Source organism: Erpetoichthys calabaricus, chromosome 8 (assembly GCF_900747795.2).
Source record: "Erpetoichthys calabaricus chromosome 8, fErpCal1.3, whole genome shotgun sequence".
Taxonomy (NCBI): domain Eukaryota; kingdom Metazoa; phylum Chordata; class Cladistia; order Polypteriformes; family Polypteridae; genus Erpetoichthys; species Erpetoichthys calabaricus.
Genome location: NC_041401.2, coordinates 121,368,191 through 121,389,248, shown reverse-complemented (window position 1 = coordinate 121,389,248; position 21,058 = coordinate 121,368,191). Strand labels below are relative to the sequence as shown.

The 21,058-nt window shown below is 38.7% G+C and overlaps 1 protein-coding gene across 13 annotated transcripts in view; it reads left to right on the top strand.

Annotated features, from left to right (window-relative positions):
* LOC114656015 (calmodulin-binding transcription activator 1-like) overlaps positions 1–21,058 on the top strand; it is a 559,017-nt gene that overhangs the window by 520,689 nt on the left and 17,270 nt on the right. For all 13 annotated transcript variants that reach the window (XM_051930419.1, XM_051930418.1, XM_051930414.1 and 10 more), the window contains 4 exons: positions 5,412–5,608; positions 5,740–5,818; positions 6,014–6,338; positions 7,687–8,198. In XM_051930419.1, the coding sequence (XP_051786379.1) occupies positions 5,412–5,608; positions 5,740–5,818; positions 6,014–6,338; positions 7,687–8,198 (1,113 nt within the window). The remainder of the gene's footprint in view (positions 1–5,411; positions 5,609–5,739; positions 5,819–6,013; positions 6,339–7,686; positions 8,199–21,058) is intronic.

Below are 21,058 nucleotides of genomic sequence, written 5' to 3'. Positions count from 1 at the left end.
ATTTTTGTCACTAAGAAAAATTTCATTATTAATATGTTTACAACTTGAGTTGGATATTGGCCATTAGACTTTAAAATTTTGATTGGCATCTTGTATATTATTATAAGGCATTGTTGCTGGGGTGCTAAGATGACCTCTTAAATGTGAGCTGATTAACATAAACTATTTCGTAAATTAATCTTATAATCAGGGCTTTGATTTATTTCATCTCATATTGTTAAACTGACAATTATGCAGTCAGTAAGCTAATCCTAGAGTCCGTAAGTACTTGCACTGCCTGTTAAGTAAAAGCACCAACTAAATGGCTTAATCTTGATTTTTTAAATGCTTTTTTCCCTAAGTTGGCTTATTTTGATATATTGTTTTCTGTTGTTGTGCAGAGCCATACCATAACCTTTAGCTAGGTATGTTTCTTAATCAACTTTGCGTGGCATTCCAATACCTTTTCACATGATGTATCATATGTAAAGTGTGCGATAAGTGTTTACAGAATTAAGTAGAAGCAGAATGCATTGATGACAAATCACTTGTAAGGCAATGTTGTGAAAACTTTTTATTTACATTTAGAAGTTTGCAAATAATGTCAGAAGAAAAATCCTTTACAACAGCTAGGCTCGTTCAGTAGTATGTCATTATAGGCTGATTTATTGCCTATAAAGATGTCCTGACATTACCTGCTTCTTAATCCTGTGTGGGGAATAGTGGCAGAAATCCATCACAGTCAATGCTATGTTGTTTCAGACAACTTAAAATGACAGCACATTGTTGGAAGTATGTGATGGTAGCACAGGGTGCTATACAAGCTGAGTACTGTGATCTTAGTCATATAAGGGGGTAATGAATAAAGAACAGGATATCAAAGCTATCATTTATATCGGAAAATGCTTACACCTCCTTGATTACTTTTTTGTGCTTTTAGCTGTGTTGGAATTAGATATGACATGAGAGCTACAGCATCCATTGTAGTATACATGTTAAATTCCGTTATAACGAATATCTTTATAACGAAATTTTCACTACAACGAAGTATTTTTATGGTCCCGACTGTTTCCCTATATGACGTGAGTATATAAAAATCTTGTTATTGTGAAGTACATTCAGCAGATACTTTCATTATAATGAAGTGCCCAAAAGACCTTGAAATGCCTGAATGAATCATCCACAGAGCAGTTAGTTCTGTGGCCGTAGCTCAGTTGTGCACAACGATCCCCAAACAGAAACATTGTAATTTTTTTTCTTTCTTCGAACTTTCCTCGTACTGATTTTTTTTTTTTGCCCTTTTTGTTTCCTGCGGTTTTCAGTGATACCTTTTGCTTATTGCTTGTCAACATTTAAAAAACATTCATTGGAATTTAACTCATTGTCACCCTCCTATAGAAACGGCAGACACGAGAAAACAATAACGGTTCATATTAGAAAAAAAAAACATTTTTGCAGCTCTCGATTGCGGCAAAAAAAGACGTTGCCAGTGAATTCGGAATTTTGCCATCGACACTGTCAACTTTCTTGAAAGACTTGAGCAATAAAAGAAAAAAAATCTCAGATTGCAAATGTATGTGAACTGCTTGTGACGATGCAGGTTCGGCTCCACACTCCCATCGGCTGTTAGGGAGCCCTTGAACCCAATACCGTCGGTAATGTCACCGATGAGCTAGACAGTGAGGCAATAACAATGAGCAAGGGGATGGTTTAAAAGTGCTAAGTGCTTTTATTTACAACAAATCCAAAACAGTGTTCAAAGTCAAGTGCTGTGCAGTTCAAATGTCTTCATTAAATAAATAATCCATAAAACAGTTGTGAAGTGGAGGTTTAAACCAATAGACAAACTCTTCTAAAAACCACGAGGTAAAATAACACAGGAAGTAATATGTTAAAACCAAAAGCGCGATGTCTTCCGTTTAGCCTGGCGGCTCCCCTGCTACACCCATCTGGGCTGTTCTACCGGAGAGTCGCCCTACATGCAGCTGACCTTCTCTCTGCCTGCTTCAGCTGTTTGGATCGCCTCACCGACCCCTGGCTCCGGTAGGCTCCTCCAGACAGCGACTTGGGTTCCACAGTGACCGGGGCGCCCACGCTGGGGAATACACACCCCAAGTCCTAATCCCCACTGCCGTCCACGGCCTTATGCGGAGAGTCATCCATCTTCCGGTCACTCCCGCCCTTCAAAAATCAACTCTGCGGGAGCGACCACTACTGCTACTCCTCAGGTGTCGGCCTAACACCCAAGCTAACTGTACAGCTGCACGCGAGCCTGCACTCGCTCACTCTCCCGCACTGACTTTCTATCTCTCTCTCCACTGCTTCCTGCAGCCTCCGTTTCTTTCTGTCTTTCCTTTTTTTCTTTTTTCTTCCTTTAACCTGCTCGCGCTTCTCTATATATGCGGAGAGGACATGGCAGCTGCAGCCCATTAGCCACAGGAACGATCACGGATGTGGGCAGTCTCTCACCTGTGCACTTAGGTGAGAAACGCGCAGATTGCCCTGCGGCTCGCTACAGTTACCACGCCCCCTTGCTAAGCCGCGAGCGCGGCGATTATTTATTTAAAACAAAACGGCCTTTGCTGGGAGAGCTGTGGACCCATAACACCACATTCCACCCTCCATAAGACTCCAGTTGCATGGGAAAGCTCCACGCCACTACCAACCCTATGCAACTGGAGACCAGATCCACAGCTCAGCCACTCTACACTGCACTAAAACCAATAAAAGCACTAAAACCATTAATCCCCACAATAAAACCAACCCAAGCCCCCCTTCATTAAAACAGGACATTAAAAGAATAAGAACTCTTTAAAAGACAAATAAAACCAGCAATAAATAAATGTCCATAAAAAGCTCTGTCCTTTAAAAATGTCCTCCTCAGGCTCGGGTATGTGGGTTCATCAAAGTCTGGCACCAATCCCGCTTGCTGCTCTGTCTCCTCTTCTGTCCCCACTGCTAGCTCATCCCACCGCTGCCACCAAAATGTGACGATGCGGGTTCTGCTCCATGCTCCCATCGGCTGTTAGGGAGCCCTTGAACCCAACACCGTCGGTAATGTCACCGATGAGCTAGACAGTGAGGCAATAACAATGAGCAAAGGGGATGGTTTAAAAGTGCAAAATGCTTTTATTAAAAGACAATCAAAACAATCCGTGTTCTAATAAAGTGCAGTAGTGCATTCAATAAATCTTTAAATAAATAATCCTTAAAACAGTTATGAAGTGGAGGTTTAAAATACACAAAAACAACAATCCTTTAACACGAGGTTAAAATGTCAACAGGAAGCAGTCTTCAAAAACAGATGACAATCCCCGGTGCTTCTTCTCTGTTACCGTCAGCGTCTCACCTGCTTCTCCCATGCGGGCTCTGCAACAGGCGAGATGCTCTTAATGCAGCTGACCTTCTCTACACTGTCCTGCTTCAGCTGTTTGGCTCGCCTCACCGACCTCTGGCTCTGGTAGGCTCCTCCAGACAGCGACTTAGGTTCCACAGCGACCAGAGCGCACACGCTGGGGAATACACACCCCAAGCCCCAACTCCTGCTGCCTTCCGCGGCCTTATGCGGAGAGTCATCCACCTTCCAGTCACTCTTGCCCTTCAGAATACTCTGCGAGAGCGACCACTGCTGCTACTCCTCGGGTGTCGGCCATACACCCAAGCTACCTGTACAGCTGCCCACGAGCCTACACTCGCTCGCTCTCCTGCACTGACTTTCTCCTCTGACTACTTCCTGCCGTCTCCTGTAACCTCTGTTTCTTTCCCTTTTACTTCTTCTTTCTTCAACCTGCTCGCGCTTCTCTATATATGCGGAGAGGACATGGCAGCTGCAGTCCATTAGCCACAGGAATGATCACGAATGTGGGCAGTCTCTCACCTGTGCACTTAGGTGAGAAACGCCCACACCGTAGATCGCCCTGCGGCTCGCTACAGTCACCACGCCCCCTCGCTAAGCCGCGAGTGCGGCGATTATTTCTTTAAAACAAAACGGCCTTTGCTGTTAGAGCTGTGGACCCATAACACCACACTGCTGCATTTGAATACGTCGAAAAAGCAGTTTTTATGTGGTTCAGAGATGCTCGTTCAAGAAACATTCCTATTAATGCGGCACTCATTCAAGGTAAATGTGAGGTTTGTAAACTCTCTTGGGACCTCCCCTAACTGGATGACACACCGAAGAGCGTCGCGAAGTCCGATCTCCGCCTCTATGGAAGACTGTTTATCTGTTGCCGGGGCAACATCTCAAAGATATTCTGCGTCTCTCCACCAAAGCAAACAGAAAAGATATCGATGGGTGATGCAGCCTGACTGCTGTGTCTGTGTATAGCAGAGTGGCAGATCATGCTACAATAAATAAGTGTGCCATTCCTGTTTCAAGCTGAATAAAGTTGGTTTTCCTAAAGTACTGAGACTCAGCCTTGTGTTTTGGGGTGCAAAACAGGGACTTATAGCGCGACCCCGATCTTTTATGATTTGCTTCTGTGTCACTTTACTGTAGCGCTATGAGCCTGTTTTTGCCCTGCCACGGCAAACGGACAAACAATCTTCCACAGATGCTGCAATCGCGTTTCGGGAAAGTGTATTATCGCAAGGAAATGCTGAGAAAAATTCTCGTCAGCATAACTTGTAGACAGGAGGAGATTAAAATGAACACAAAAGAAGCTATTGAAATGATTGCAAACACCTGGGCACAAGTTAAGGAAAGCACTATATTAACAAACACAGAATCTCATTACAACGAAATTTTCGTTATAACGAAATATTTTTTAGGTCCCTGGGAGTTCATTATAACGGAATTTGACCTGTATTTCTTTGTATTCTGGTGTGTTTAAGTAATTGTATTAAAGTTAATTTGTGTTATAGCCATATATTTTGCTATTTGGAATGTAAGATTTTATCCTTGGTTAAAATGTAAACAATAGCATGCCAATATCTGTATTATTGTTTATTCATTGGGTATTGTCTCTGTGCTTGTAATTGCATAAAAACAGTTTTATATTTTACTGTTGCTATATTCGTGCATCTTTTTAAGCACTATGAGCCTTGCACTAGGTGAAGACTGCCATATAACAATAAACTGAATGATGTACTGTACAGTATGCCTGAGTAGTAACTCCATAAACCTTTCCTTTTTTTTACAGCATCTTCTCTGCTTGTGTGTACACATACATTTTATGTATCATTTTTTTATGCGTCAGTATTCTACAGTATACCTTTACAGTTCAGAAATGGTAACAAACTTTTGAATGCTTGTTTAGATTGCCCCGTTTACCTTTTATTTCCATCCTTGTTCCTGGTTGTTTGTTCTCTAATTCCAAATTACATTTCATCCTACAATATGTATATGACATATGGCTTTGGTTATGTTTGCATTGTCATGGATAGAGGCAGTGCACATTTTAACCTGATTAATGTTCTTTGTTTCTGATCAGTGTGTTACTGGTCCTGGTCAGGCTGGCAGCTCCTTTGAAAGTCGAGTAGTAGTGGTTTGTGAAAAGATGATGGGCAGAGCTTGCTGGGCCAAATCCAAACACCTCATCCACTCTAAAACCTTCCGTGGTATGACTCTGCTCCACCTGGCGGCTGCTCAGGGCTATGCTACATTGATCCAGACCCTCATCAAATGGCGGTAAGGAAGAGATTCACCCTTCGTACCTTAAAGCTTTAAGTTTAAGTCATGAATTTAAAGGATTCTTAGACAACCTGAAATTTATCTTAACTTTTTTTCACGCTTTTATAAAAGTACAACTTTTCTTTCAGCACGAAACATGCTGATAGCATTGACCTTGAGTTGGAAGTGGATCCTCTTAATGTAGATCACTTTTCTTGCACTCCACTGGTAAGTTTCTCCACATGACTGGAATCGACAATTCTTCTTGAGAGATATACTTTCTCTTGTTTGTATAGTACAATTTTTAAGTGGGGGCTTACTGAAATAAAACAATGATTAATGTAGCAGATATAAAATTGGCATACACTGAAAAAAGGAAATGCTTTGTAACTGACAGCTTCAATTAGGTGCTGTCTCTTTCAGATGTGGGCATGTGCACTAGGCCACTTGGAGACTGCAGTGGTTCTGTATAAATGGGACAGGCGGGCCCTGTCCATCCCTGACTCTTTGGGACGGATGCCTTTGGCAATTGCTCGCTCAAGAGGTCACACAAAGCTTGCTGAGTGCCTGGAACAGCTACAGCGGGAGGACCAGCAGCCCCCCCACCTTCCACCCACCCATCATCTACCGTTTTCACATGGTGAAGAAGCCACAACTGACAGCTGGATTTCATCATGGAGTAATAGTGGAGCTATTGGTGCCATGGAAGAGCAAAAGGATGTGAGTGGCATGACCAATCTGAATCCAGGTTAGTTGAAGTTATTGTGTGAAGCAGTGAAGGTGCATCTTGGATCAAAGCCCTTCTTTCAATGTTTTTGATGTTTGTTAATATCTGGCTAATTTATTAAGGATTTTTCTCCTAGATATGAGACTAGTTAATTCTGGAATTATTGTTTTGAGTTTGCTTTTAGTTTTTAGCTTACTGCCCAAAATTTGACAGGTTCTAATGAAGTTATTGATTTCATGTTTACATTAGTGCCAAGAATGGCTTCCAGGCTTATGACCTGGTTTCATTTTCTTCTTCAAGCAAAATGGCTAAAGAAGGCATTTGTAAATGCCTATATATTTAATTTGTCCAATATAACAAATTGATATTTGCATCCTTACATACATGGATGATTCATAGAAAGTTGTAATTTTTGCTTCTTATGCTCTTCTTGTAACCATTTTTTCTACACTATGCTGTACACAGTGGCTCTTTAGAGATTGTCTAATTTTTATTTTTCTTGAATAATGCCACTTTATTGATATTAGGAATATGAAGTTCATAATATATTTTCCCATTCAATACTATAGAAAGGCTACACATAATCAAAAAACTCATTTCCTAAGTGGAAAACATTCATTCTAGATCAACAAACTATGACTCTCCTGATATATTTATAATTCTTTGTAATATCTTCGTGTACGAAAGGGTCTAAAAATGCTGCATTTTGTGTTATAATACAATAAGTAGTCCTTGTAATATGCAAGTTCCAAAAACAGTGATTTCAAGTCTGGCAAACACTAATTTTAGTGCTACAAAACTGCATTAATTTGTTTATAATTCTGAGTAAAGTTAAAGTATTCAGACGGTGTTTGAGGGTCTAAAAATGCTTTGCCTTACAACATATTAAGCTCTGTCTTAGGTATATGCCGAGTGTTCATAACAGCAGTTTCCCAGTAGGGAAAAAAAAAATGATGATGATGATGAAGTAACAATACTGGCATTACAAGCTATTACTGTACTGATGTCTTTATAACTCTTCTAGTAATATTCAAGTATACAAATTGGCGTTTTCAGTGCCTGAAAACTATATAGATATAGCTGTCTTAGCATTATGAAAGGGCACAAATAGAACTTCTCAACTGGGAAACACTGATTTTGGCATTACACATGATCACTCCATGAGATCTTTATAAATCTCTTTTAATATTCAAATATATGAAACTGAGATTTAAACTGCATCTCAAGATGTTGCCAGATGTTTGTAGCACCTTCATATATTTGTAAGGTAGTGCCATGAACTTCAGCATATACTTATAATGTCTGTTTGATTTACATAATTTTCTGGGACATGTTCACTAACACATTTTCTCCTGCTTTTATTTCAAAGATTTGAGGAGGCCAAGGTCTGAGCCATCCAATTACTATAGTACTGAATGTCAAAGGGACCTCCCAGTAGCCAAAAAACACAAACCTAACCCTGAACACTTCCAGTCCAGACCTGATAAGTCCATGTCTGTTCCATTGATCCTGGAACAGCAGCAGCTCCGGAAACTGAACAGCAGTCCAAAACAGCCGCTGGCCACTACTCTCAGTTCTGGCAAAGATCTGGATCATGAAAGTACTGGGGAAAGTACAATTTTTAGAGGAATGGGAAACATCAGCAATAGTTCTTCTGGATTGAAGTGGGGCGCAAAGGACTTTTACCAGCAGGTACAAGGAGGGCAGACAACCTCTTTGAGCAGAAAAAGTAGTGGAGGTATCGTTATTGGCAAAGACAAGTTGACTTACAGGCTGCGACAGCATGAGCCCATCAGTGTCCTGATGTCAGAGGGTGAACTGTTATCCTACCGTGAAAACCTAGAAAATGAGGATTGCCTGGCACACATGGAGGACTTACAGGTATATGTGAAATTTGTTTTGTTCAGTGCTTGGTTCAGCAGAATGTATTTGTTGCTACTTCTACACTACTGCTGTTCTAGTTTCTTTATTTTAGTTAAAATTAGAGATATACTTACAGGACACAGAAATAGCAATTAACTAACCTTTACAAAATCAAGACACAAATATAATGCAAACACCAGAGAATAAGCTGAAATTTTGACAAAAGAAGTAATGAAGCACTATAGTATCTCTGTATTTTCTATCAGCATTTTAGAATGGTCTATTTCAAATTTTAATATATATTTTCAAGTTTGTACTAGCAGTTGAAAACAGTTTTGTTTTTGTTTTTTTTGATTTTCCTAATGGTAACATTTGGTAACTTTGACCTATTATTTTATTACTATACATTAAGCCTGTTACAATAACGGGCACTAGAATAGTAGTGCATAAACATTAGCAGGAACAGTCTATATTAAATGGCAAAGGACCGTCTATTTTCTGTTAAAGTAATACTGGCTTGTATGTGGCTGTAATATGCGTCACTGTATTGTGTGCCTTTAATTTTCTCTCACAGTAATACATCTCTCCAGCAAGTATTTTAATCTGTGCTGGCGTGCAGCTGGTTATTATATGTATGGCGTCTCCCCAGCAACGGATTTTATGTGCGCGAAAATAAAGCTACTTTTAAAAGTCGTCCTATTGTAATATCATGAAAATTCGTATATTTAGGAAAACACTTTACCGGGCCAAGTTTGTTAATCGCAAATCTGACATCCTCAGAGTGAACACTTGCACAACAACAAACACTAATCCCACCTCTTTGGGGAAGCTGGTCTCCGCGTCTCAGTACCCGATTGGATTTTTCGTGCGTTATGTTTTAGGTCTTACCTCATTTACCGAAATCCGATTGGATCGGCCGTGCGATATTTTATAGGTCCCGCCCACTCTGTCTTGTGTGACGTGTCAGGCGGCCTTTGAAGCATCGCACCGTGCCCCGCGCATGCGTATTTCACCAGAAGACACACACACATGGACATATGGACGCACTCAGGGATTTTATTAAAGAGGATAAGATTTTCCTGTTTGTTTGCGTTTTGTATTATAATGGTTGATCTGGTAATGACATTGTGTTCGTTATTGTGGAAACTATCGCCTTGGTTTCCAAACAGGTAGATAGAGACTACCAGTTTTGCAGGTTACAGTATACTTTTCATTCTGGTTACTGAAATACTTTCTGAAAAATTAAGTCTGTGCACTTATTTAACCTTTGGGGGAAATTTATAGACAGACAAGTTTTGACTCTGCACTTTCTGACTTTGAATTAGCTAACCATGTTATTGCCTCAGCAATATTTTAAAAATATGGTATTTGACAGGTGTTTGCATAAAAAAAAAAATATATCATTGAGTTGCTTTCAAAACATATCACTTAGTACATAACACGTTTTACAAAAATATATGTAATTGTAAATACTAGTGTTACCGTTCTTGGTTTTTATATTTTACTAAGAACTCGGAAGTTTTCCAGTTTCCTCCCAGTTTTCATATTTAGTATATAAAAACTAAACGAGTATTATTACAAAAAGAAAAAATATTCCATTGTTTAAAAATAGGTTTATAGCTATTAAGATATTCGAGAAAATTAAAGTGCTGTTTATATAGATAAGTCATTTTTATATGAATACTAGGGGGTTCCCCCCTACTTCCTTTGCTCGCCAACCCCCCCAGCCTGCGCTATGCGCCAGCCACTTTGCGTCTCTGCCGCTTGCATTGTGAAGAGTGGGGCTGAATGCTCCCCAAGGAGACACGGTTGTTTCTCCGAAACCCCCTCTTAAAAGATGATACAATGGGAAACAAATAGTTTTTATTTTAACTTCTCTTTGCTCGATCAGCTGCTGGCTTCATGCTGCTGCCGTATGCTTCAAACAGCCTGTACAGCAGCTGTCCTACTCTTTGTCTTTTATTTCTGGCCCCGGGTGTGCTTAATTTTTTTGGCACAAAATCTCATCTCGTGGGATGTGAGTTCTTCATATTTTTTAGTTTATAATTTAAAAACGGAATAAGAATCTGAAAATCTTAACAACATCACATTAAAGTCCGATAGATTCTGAAAAGAATGATCCCAAACATATATATGTAGGTTTTAAAATAAGCCCAATTTAAAGCATGACAAAAAAGTGACATAAAATTGTTGCACAAAATCGTTGCACTTTTAAGCTTAGGATTTTGTATATAAAGAGTAGATTTAAGTTCCAGATTTATTAGAGACACACCTGTCATCCTCCTTGTACAGTTTTTCTATTATTATTATTGTTGTCACTTTTGTCCTGTTCAAAGAAAACTGTCAATTAATGGGCTACTTTGGGCTTTAGTTGAATCTGTTTGCAAGATTAGCCTTATATAATGGCTATTAGGTTTGGTATTTTCCTGAAAACCTTTTTTGTGAAAATAGCTTAATTTCCTAATAACATCCTCTTTAAAATATCACTAGGTCTTTCAAAAATGGATCTCTGTACAAGGCATTTTTCTTTTAAAACAGTTTCATGTTAGTTCTTCGATTGCACTGATTTCTCCAAAGGGGACTAAACCACTCAGTACTCCATGGGGGGGACACACACATACACACACACCTCTCCTAGTGACACCTCATCCTTTGTGAGACTTTTTGTATAACAGCTTTTTCACAAGGTCCTCCCCAACTATCAAATTGGCACAGTTTTGCAATAATTAAGATATATTAATCAGTATATATATTATGTTTCACAGTGTTTTGGTGGAGCATATACTGTATACAAAAACTGAAACTTTAATTTTTCTAAGACAAATGTTAAGCAGGTGTGACAAAGTATGACAAATATAAGTGTCAAGATGGGTAAGGAGCAGTGGGGCATGTTGATAATTGCCTGTACATTGTGTTATATACTTTACATACATACATGCCCATCCTTTCATCTTCTTAACCCGTTTATCCAGGTTAGGGTCAGGGGACAGCTGGAACGTATCCTAGCAAACATATGGCACAATGCAGGGACAACACCTTGTCAGGGCATACATACTGTACATGCATATTATAAAATCTTATCAAGGGACAAATTTATTCCAAAACTTAGAACCATTAGTAAATTTAAGTTAGTCCCACACTAGATGAACAAGGAGCTAAGACAGAAACTGCGAAAGAAAATGGTAAATAAGTCCAGAACAGTGTGACTGTAGAGCCTATGAGCCCATAATAGCATGCTGGAAAAGCTAAAAAGCAGTTATTGTGGAATATTTCAGAACAGGCAAAAGTTGACCTGAAGGAGTTCTTCCAAATTTTAATAGTAAAAGAGCAAACACTACACTGTTTTGTTTTTAATTGGGAAACAGAAGGGTGACATAATAAATGGTATTACTCATGCTTTCACATGTGTAGAAGTCAATAATCTCCCAGTAGCTGCAGGGATAATTATGGAGATACTAAACAATTTGGAAATTGAAGCAAAACAGCAAATTGGAATAAAAAGCCAGAAATTAAATGAAGCAACAAATCTGGTTAACATTTACCTGTATTGTAGAGAGCTTAAGAAATTTTCTGATAACAACTCTTAAATGTGCATTTGTTTGTAATCACTGCATACTTAAAAAATTCCTAAAGTTTGGAAAATTGCAAATATTGTGCCATTATATAAAACATGTAATATGAGTAACAACAAGCCAGTAAGATTAATGTTTATCCTGGGTAAATTATTATTAGAGAAAGGATCAATCAATATTTATCTAATAAGGGTGTATTAGTGAACAGTTGAAAAAAGGGGGTTTAAAATACTAGAATTGTGTTAGAAAACAACAAAACAATGAGACCAGAAAGGATATTTACAATATTGTCTTAATTTTCAAAAAGTTTTGTTAAGCTAACAAAATGAAAAACTAGTAATCTAAGAAAAAAATGCTTAAATTCAGATAGCAGAGAGTCATGAAGTTTTTTCTGAATTGTGTAAATGTTCACAATAAAAATGTAAATCACATGCTGGTTAACTTTGCAGATTACACCAAACTTGTTGGTAAGTTTTTGCTATGAATCTCAAGAGTTCACATGCACATGGTCCCAAAAAGCTTCAAAAAATGCCCACTAGAGGAGGAAGCCGTCAAACAAACTTGTGATATTTATAAATAAAAATATTTATTTAAAAATGCTCTGTAATAACAAGAAGCTCTGTGGAGCACAAAAAAATAACTGAAATGGTAAATGCAGTCCAAGGTGAACAAAGCCCCAATATGAAATCCAATAGTGGTCAAGAACAGAGCACAAAATGTTAAAAAATGCAGTTAATCACAAAAACACAAAGACCATTCAGAATTACAATAAATGCTTACCAACTCCCAAGCACATTTGAATGAATGAATGGGACTTTGGGTTGCTCTCATCTCTATAAGGCTGAGGGCAGTCCTTTGTGGTGGTGGGCAGGTAGTTCCACCTCTTGGGGGACTAGTCACAAAACACAAGGAATGTAACCAAGGCATGCATACATAGACAAAGTCAAATACAAAGAATAATGTAAATAAACAGAAGTAAAATGAATGCAGACATGATCTAAAATGAACAAGTAAGATCTAAAACAAGGGTGGAACCCTGGCTGAAACATAACAGGTTCCAAGTTTTTGTAAAATCAATTTAAATTCTAATGATGTTAGATGAAGTGTAATGTAGGAATTAAAAATATTAGTAATGGTTACACAATAGTGGATGTGAAGCTTTACAGTACATCTTATGATAAAGACTTAGGAGTACTGTGGACTTGTTATTGTTCACTTCCTGTGTACAGTAGTGAATAGGAAGGCTAATAAGATGTTAGGTTACATAGCATGCTGTGTGAAGTACAAACTTTTTGATTTATTTTAAGCAATTCAGTGCATCAGTTGGCATGAATTAGAGTTTAATACAGAGCAAAATAGATGAGGCCTTTAAAAGTAGCTGGGGAGCAGGCCAGAATCTTACCTCTACTACCCAGCAGAGGTTCACTAGAGTTCAGGCAAGCTTCTAAGGCACCTGCTAGCGTTTAGCTGGAGCAGGCCCCAAAGGTTGTGAGCTGACAAAACAACTATAAAAATCTCAGTACAGTGGAACCTGGGTTCACGAACGTCTCAGAACACGTACAAATTGGTTTATGACCAAAAAGTTCGCCAAACTGTTGGATCTGTTCACGACCACACACTCGGTATACGAATAAGCCAGTTTCCCTTTCAGTTTGTACGTGTTCAGTCTCTCCCTGTGCATTTCCTGTGCAGCGAGCAAGAGCGAGAGAGCGCGACACACACACGAGAGACAGACGCACACACAGGCAGCGCGAGAGAGAGAGATGGACGCATAAGGTAGGAAGGCAGTTAAAGAATGCACTGGGCTTGTTTTTGTTTTCACTTCTGTTTACAGTGATCGGTTCGTAGCGTGCATTGTTGCAATGTTACTTTTCTTGGTGGTTTATTAAATTACGGATTTTTTCAAATGTTCATTTTTTTCCCAGTGCTTAAAACTCATTAAAAAAAAGTGTTTTTTGCCAGCGGTTGGTAGCGATATAGCGCGAATTATTGCAGTGTTAGTTTTCTCAGTGTTATTCAATGTTTTTACATCTAGTTTACTATTACGCTGTGCATTCTATGGTTTAATTAACTATATTTGTGCTTAAAAACTTAAAAAAATATATACTGTATATATTTACATACAGTTCGTATAGTCTGGAACGGATTAATTGTATTTACATACAATCCTATGGGGGAAATTACTTCGGTTCACGACCAAAGTTTTGGAACGAATTGTGGTTGTGAACCGAGGTTCCACTTTATCTGTAATGAAAAACCCACAAGGAAAAGGATAACAATCAACTTTCAACTTGTATTTGAAGGGCAAAAAAAGAATCTTTAAGAATTTATTCTTACAAAATATCAAAATACAAAGGAAATCTCAAAGAACAAACAGAGGCACGAATGGAGCTGCCTAAAAGGCAATCCAAAGCACACAAAAGTCTCAATACACAGTCCATTGTGAATTTCCCCTTGGGATTAATAAAGTATCTATCTATCCATCCATCCATCCAAATCATTGAAGCAAAACGAAAAATAATCAAAAAAAGCAATACAGTAATCCCTCCTCCATCGCAGGGGTTGCGTTCCAGAGCCACCCGCGAAATAAGAAAATCCGCGAAGTAGAAACCATATGTTTATATGGTTATTTTTATATTGTCATGCTTGGGTCACAGATTTGCGCAGAAACACAGGAGGTTGTAGAGAGACAGGAACGTTATTCAAACACTGCAAACAAACATTTGTCTCTTTTTCAAAAGTTTAATCTGTGCTCCATGACAAGACAGAGATGACAGTTCCTTCTCACAATTAAAAGAATGCAAACATATCTTCCTCTTCAAAGGAGTGCCCGTCAGGAGCATATAAAGTCACAGAGATAGAGAAAAGCAAACAAATCAATAGGGCTGTTTGGCTTAAGTATGCGAAGCACCGCGGCACAAAGCTGTTGAAGGCGGCAGCTCACACCCCCTCCGTCAGGAGCAGGGAGAGAGAGAGAGTGACAGAGTTTGTTTTTCAAGCAAAAATCAATACGTGCCCTTCGAGCTTTTAAGTATGCGAAGCACCGTGCAGCATGTCATTTCAGGAAGCAGCTGCACAAAAGATAGCAACGTGAAGATAATCTTTCAGCATTTTTAGACGAGCGTCCGTATAGTCTAGGTGTGCGAACAGCCCCCCTGCTCAATCCCCCTACGTCAGGATCAGAGAAAGTCAGCGCAAGAGAGAGAGAAAAGTAAGTTGGGTAGCTTCTCAGCCATCTGCCAATAGCGTCCCTTGTATGAAATCAACTGGGCAAACCAACTGAGGAAGCATGTACCAGAAATTAAAAGACCTATTGTCCGCAGAAATCCGCGAACCAGCAAAAAATCTGCGATATATATTTAAATATGCTTACATATAAAATCCGCGATGGAGTGAAACCACGAAAGGCGAAGCGCGATATAGCGAGGGATTACTGTACTTTGCACGTAACTCCTACAAACAACAAAGAGCCCTACTCCTGAACTCACTCCTTCAGTATAAATATCCTGAGACGGGGCTTGGGAGTTGTGACGTCATGGTGGCCACAGCTCCTTGGGCTCCATCGCAAAAAACATGGAACATATCTACATTTAAAGGTACAGAACACTATTACAGAAATCATATGAGAAATCTACAGAAGTAACATAAAGACGTGAAGAAACTATTCAAAATTAACAAAAACAACAATACATATGACTTCAGTGGAGGCATCGCCAAGGATAGATGACATTGATGATGCCTCATGTGGAGTTCTGTGTGTAGCTTTAGTTTTCACTGTATTACAAAAAAGATATATTAGTGTTTGACAAAAGTTTGAGGAAGCTAAATGGTTTTTAGGAATGTGATTTATAAACTACAAGGAAAGACTGAAACTTGAATTTAAGAGAAGAAGTGTTAAAAATTATGAGAATAATTAGTAAAGTGTATTCCAACTGTTACTTTTAAAATTAGGTTTTTAAATGGATTGTGGGCCCACTGGTGGAATCTGTTTAAAGATGGGATTTCATGCAAAGGTTAGAACATTTTTATTTACACAGGTGACCATGGATTTGTAGAATATGTTAGCAAGTAGTATGGTAAATATTAGTACTTTGGTGGTCTTCAAATCTTGACTTTATGATAAAAGTGGTTTGTTTGTTTTTGCAAATTTCATCAAAGTGCACTTTACAAAGCAATGAAGAATGTACTACACAGCAATACAACATAGTATAGCGAATGATAACATTCTCAAACCTGCTTAGTTTAGGGTTGTGGGAAGTAATTATTCAGTAAAAATTAAATAACAAAATAATGCAGAGAGGTAGTTCTTGGTGATATTTTTTCTTCAGTAGTTTGGAGGTCCTATTCTAACTTCATGGGGAATAATTTTGCTACAGCAGAAATGACATTGTATCAAGATGAGGGTTTTCACCCCACTGAAATGCATAAATCCATCCATCCATCCATTATCCAACCCGCTATATCCCAACACAGGGTCACAGGGGTCTGCTGGAGACAATCCCAGCCAACACAAGGCAGGAACAAACCCCTGGCAGGGCGCCAGCCCACCACAGTGCATACATAAATTCTTAAACCAAATCTAATTCAGGCCTACAGGGGCCTAGTGGTCACTTCAAATGCTTACTAAAAATTCCTTTCCACTTCCACAGTTAAAGAAAGGTAAAACACAATGAAAAAATGCACTTTGCTTGTTTTGATGTGGATAGTTTATATTTTTTGCTAACACAGCTAATATAAGCCCATGTAAAAAGCAGGGACATAAGTAAGATAATAACAAATAACGGTAAAATGTTTCTCTTTAGCCAAGTTGGAGGTGTTCCATTCCTGGAATACCTTGTGGTTTTCCATTTCTTATCCTCCGATAGCCTTCTAATTTTCTTCAGGACATACTTTATATTTCATAGTTTAGGTAAAGTATGTTTAGCTAAAGACACATTATAAAACCATCATTCATATACTTCTTTACCTGTTGGTAAGAATATGCAGTGTTTTTTTACCTTTTAGCTTATTAGAATTCATTGCATGTTTCTGTCAACATCTACACACCAAATAAATGGCATATTTATGAGATGTTTATGTTTCCATGTCAAACATTGATTGTTACACCATCTGCCATAAAATGACTATGTTCATGCACCCAAGTTATTATCGAACACTACATGCCAAGGGGTACTACAGTCACTAGTGCAAGTTACTGTGATTTGCTGGAGACCGGTGTGAAGCCTGCTGTTCAACCCAAGCAGCAGGGACTGCTGTCGCAGAGAGTCCTTTTGCTGCAAGACAATGCCTGCCCACACACTGCTAAGAACACCAAGGCTTGTCTGGAGAAACTGAAGTTTGAGGTATTGCCAGGCTTAGTGACTTCCACATTTCCCCAACACAAATATTGAAATTTCCTGCAGTGTGTACAGCGATTAGGGGGCTAATCTCTTTCTTGTCATTCTACTTGATTGTACTCATGTTGCATTTGCCACATAGATACTGCACCTCGATGCAGCATTACAATGCTGAAGTCACTAGGCATATCACGACGGTTCAGTCATAAGTTGCCATATACATCAGTTTCACTATCCGTGTCAACATCTGATGACCAATTAATATTGTCATAACAGTTGTTTGATTCAACTAATGGTTTAGTTTCAGTTTGTTTTGTAACTGACTTTGTAATCTCATTTAAAAGTCATTGTGTTTTGGTTGAAGGTTCCACCCAACTCATGAATGTTAATGACTTACCACACAGTGGCAAAACACATAGGAATATTAATGTTTTTTTGCAGCATGATGTTATTTTTTCCACTGGATGGCAGCACAATAATGTCCTAAGTGTTGTTGGGGTTTAAAAATATTAAGTGGATTATTAAATGACACTCCGAATCTAACTTGTGGTTAATCATAATTACAAAAAATTCTAATCCCGAATCACGCTCAGGGTTATTAAAACTGTTTTGTATTAGAAAGTCATCAGAGTGTGCCTAATAAGAATAACCTTTATTGAAATTAATTAAATTTTAATAACCTGATATCAAGTATTAAACGCCTGATAATCATGTTTTTCTCTAGCATTACTATTTTATGAGATTACCATTTTCTGTTTTGCCTACTGTATTTTTACTTTTGATCTGTTGTAGAGGCAAGCTACCTATACATTTTATGTTAGAAATATGAGTAGGTTACAGTATATACTGTATGACTAACTTCTTAAAATAGGAATTTAATGTGGATGATACAGAAGTTTGTGGAGATATTCAGTGTGGATAAGTACATAGCCATAAAGCTAGCATATAAAATCTGTCTGGTTGTGCCTTTTTTAAAAAACATCTAATTATGGAGCACAGTTTTAATGATAACTAATAAGAACAGAAGACCACATACAATGTGTTCCTTATTTGTAGTTGTTGTTTTAAAATACAAACTAATATTTTTTATAAGGAAGTGTTAAAGTACTCAAATCCACTATCACTGTATGCTCTTCAAGAACATTATCTGATTATTATCATACTCTTTTAGGTAAATCTGTCACTAGTTTCTAGTAGGGCCTGACTGTGGCAATGCTGATTGGAGCTCTTGTCCCAGCATCCAGAAATTGTCTTCCCAAGCAATTGTATGCATTAACTGCATGTTGGTCGAACTTGCAAGTAAGAGTTTCACTGTATTTTGTACACATGACTGACAGTACTACTACTCTGATGTTGTGTCCAGATAAACTGATTTTTGAGGTTTTGCATATTAATATTTAGATGGTTAGTGTGCACTCTCAGTTCCCGTTTTAATGTGTGCAGACCCCAGGATTTATCAAATAACTGGAACTTATCCCAGTAGCGATAGTTACTAGGCAAGTTTCAGTCCATCCCAAGGCCCACTCGTGCACAAACACAAAGTCAATTTGAAATTAAAAGTTAACCACAACTGCACATCTTTGAGGATGTCTGGGGAAATTAAATATAAAATAACATATGGAATGCAAATTGTGGATTTTATTTACAAGTCAGGAAGTGGATATGAGAGTAAATCTGATGATTTGTCCATGCTATTATATAGTTTGATCTTGGTCCTTGGGCTGTCCTGCTTGGACTTACAAGTAGATGACTGACAAAATAAGCATATCCCTTTGCCAGTAACATCACACAGCAAATATGTCATCCATGCAGCTTCTCTTACTTCTGAAAGCACAATGTTCTTCTCTCAGTTCACTGTGAATTGTGGATTCCATTTGAACCAGAAGAAATCCATAGAGCACTTTTTTATGGACTAACAACCGGGTAATTCTTTCTGCAGCTGTTAGAGTTTTAGAGGTTAACTTTTTCAGGGAGCTTAACAATTAGTCCCTTGGCCAAATCACAAAGAATGTTTTTTTCTCTTCCCAGATGGTAGTGAAAAAGTGGATCAGCACCTCTCTTGTAGTGTTGATACCAACTTTTCACAATTTCAACATTAATGCCAGCAGCCTTGTATACAGTGGTGTGAAAAACTATTTGCCCCCTTCCTGATTTCTTATTCTTTTGCATGTTTGTCACACAAAATGTTTCTGATCATCAAACACATTTAACCATTAGTCAAATATAACACAAGTAAACACAAAATGCAGTTTTTAAATGATGGTTTTTATTATTTAGGGAGAAAAAAAAATCCAAACCTACATGGCCCTGTGTGAAAAAGTAATTGCCCCCTGAACCTAATAACTGGTTGGGCCACCCTTAGCAGCAATAACTGCAATCAAGCGTTTGCGATAACTTGCAATGAGTCTATTACAGCGCTCTGGAGGAATTTTGGCCCACTCATCTTTGCAAAATTGTTGTAATTCAGCTTTATTTGAGGGTTTTCTAGCATGAACCGCCTTTTTAAGGTCATGCCATAGCATCTCAATTGGATTCAGGTCAGGACTTTGACTAGGCCACTCCAAAGTCTTCATTTTGTTTTTCTTCAGCCATTCAGAGGTGGATTTGCTGGTGTGTTTTGGGTCATTGTCCTGTTGCAGCACCCAAGATCGCTTCAGCTTGAGTTGATGAACAGATGGCCGGACATTCTCCTTCAGGATTTTTTGGTAGACAGTAGAATTCATGGTTCCATCTATCACAGCAAGCCTTCCAGGTCCTGAAGCAGCAAAACAACCCCAGACCATCACACTACCACCACCATATTTTACTGTTGGTATGATGTTCTTTTTCTGAAATGCTGTGTTCCTTTTACGCCAGATGTAACGGGACATTTGCCTTCCAAAAAGTTCAACTTTTGTCTCATCAGTCCACAAGGTATTTTCCCAAAAGTCTTGGTAATCATTGAGATGTTTCTTAGCAAAATTGAGACGAGCCCTAATGTTCTTTTTGCTTAACAGTGGTTTGCGTCTTGGACATCTGCCATGCAGGCCGTTTTTGCCCAGTCTCTTTCTTATGGTGGAGTCGTGAACACTGACCTTAATTGAGGCAAGTGAGGCCTGCAGTTCTTTAGACGTTGTCCTGGGGTCTTTTGTGACCTCTCGGATGAGTCGTCTCTGCGCTCTTGGGGTAATTTTGGTCGGCCGGCCACTCCTGGGAAGGTTCACCACTGTTCCATGTTTTTGCCATTTGTGGATAATGGCTCTCACTGTGGTTCGCTGGAGTCCCAAAGCTTTAGAAATGGCTTTATAACCTTTACCAGACTGATAGATCTCAATTACTTCTGTTCTCATTTGTTCCTGAATTTCTTTGGATCTTGGAATGATGTCTAGCTTTTGAGGTGCTTTTGGTCTACTTCTCTGTGTCAGGCAGCTCCTAGTTAAGTGATTTCTTGATTGAAACAGGTGTGGCAGTAATCAGGCCTGGGGGTGGCTACGGAAATTGAACTCAGGTGTGATACACCACAGTTAGGTTATTTTTTAACAAGGGGGCAATTACTTTTTCCACACAGGGCCATGTAGGTTTGGATTTTTTTTCTCCCTAAATAATAAAAACCATCATTTAAAAACTGCATTTTGTGTTTACTTGTGTTATATTTGACTAATGGTTAAATGTGTTTGATGATCAGAAACATTTTGTGTGACAAACATGCAAAAGAATAAGAAATCAGGAAGGGGGCAAATAGTTTTTCACACCACTGTACGTTTGTTACAGATAGCATAACTGGGGAAAAAAGAAAACCAAATAGCAGAACAAGGAGCAGTTAAGGTTTGTAGAGATTAAGAAATAATCTTGAGTATTGGCTATGCCAGATTTTGGTATGCCAAATAAGTGGAAGTCTATATTGTTTGCTCTGTGTCTGCGTGGGTTTCCTCCGGGCGCTCCAGTTTCCTCCCACAATCCAAAGACATTCAGGTTAGGTGGATTGGCGATT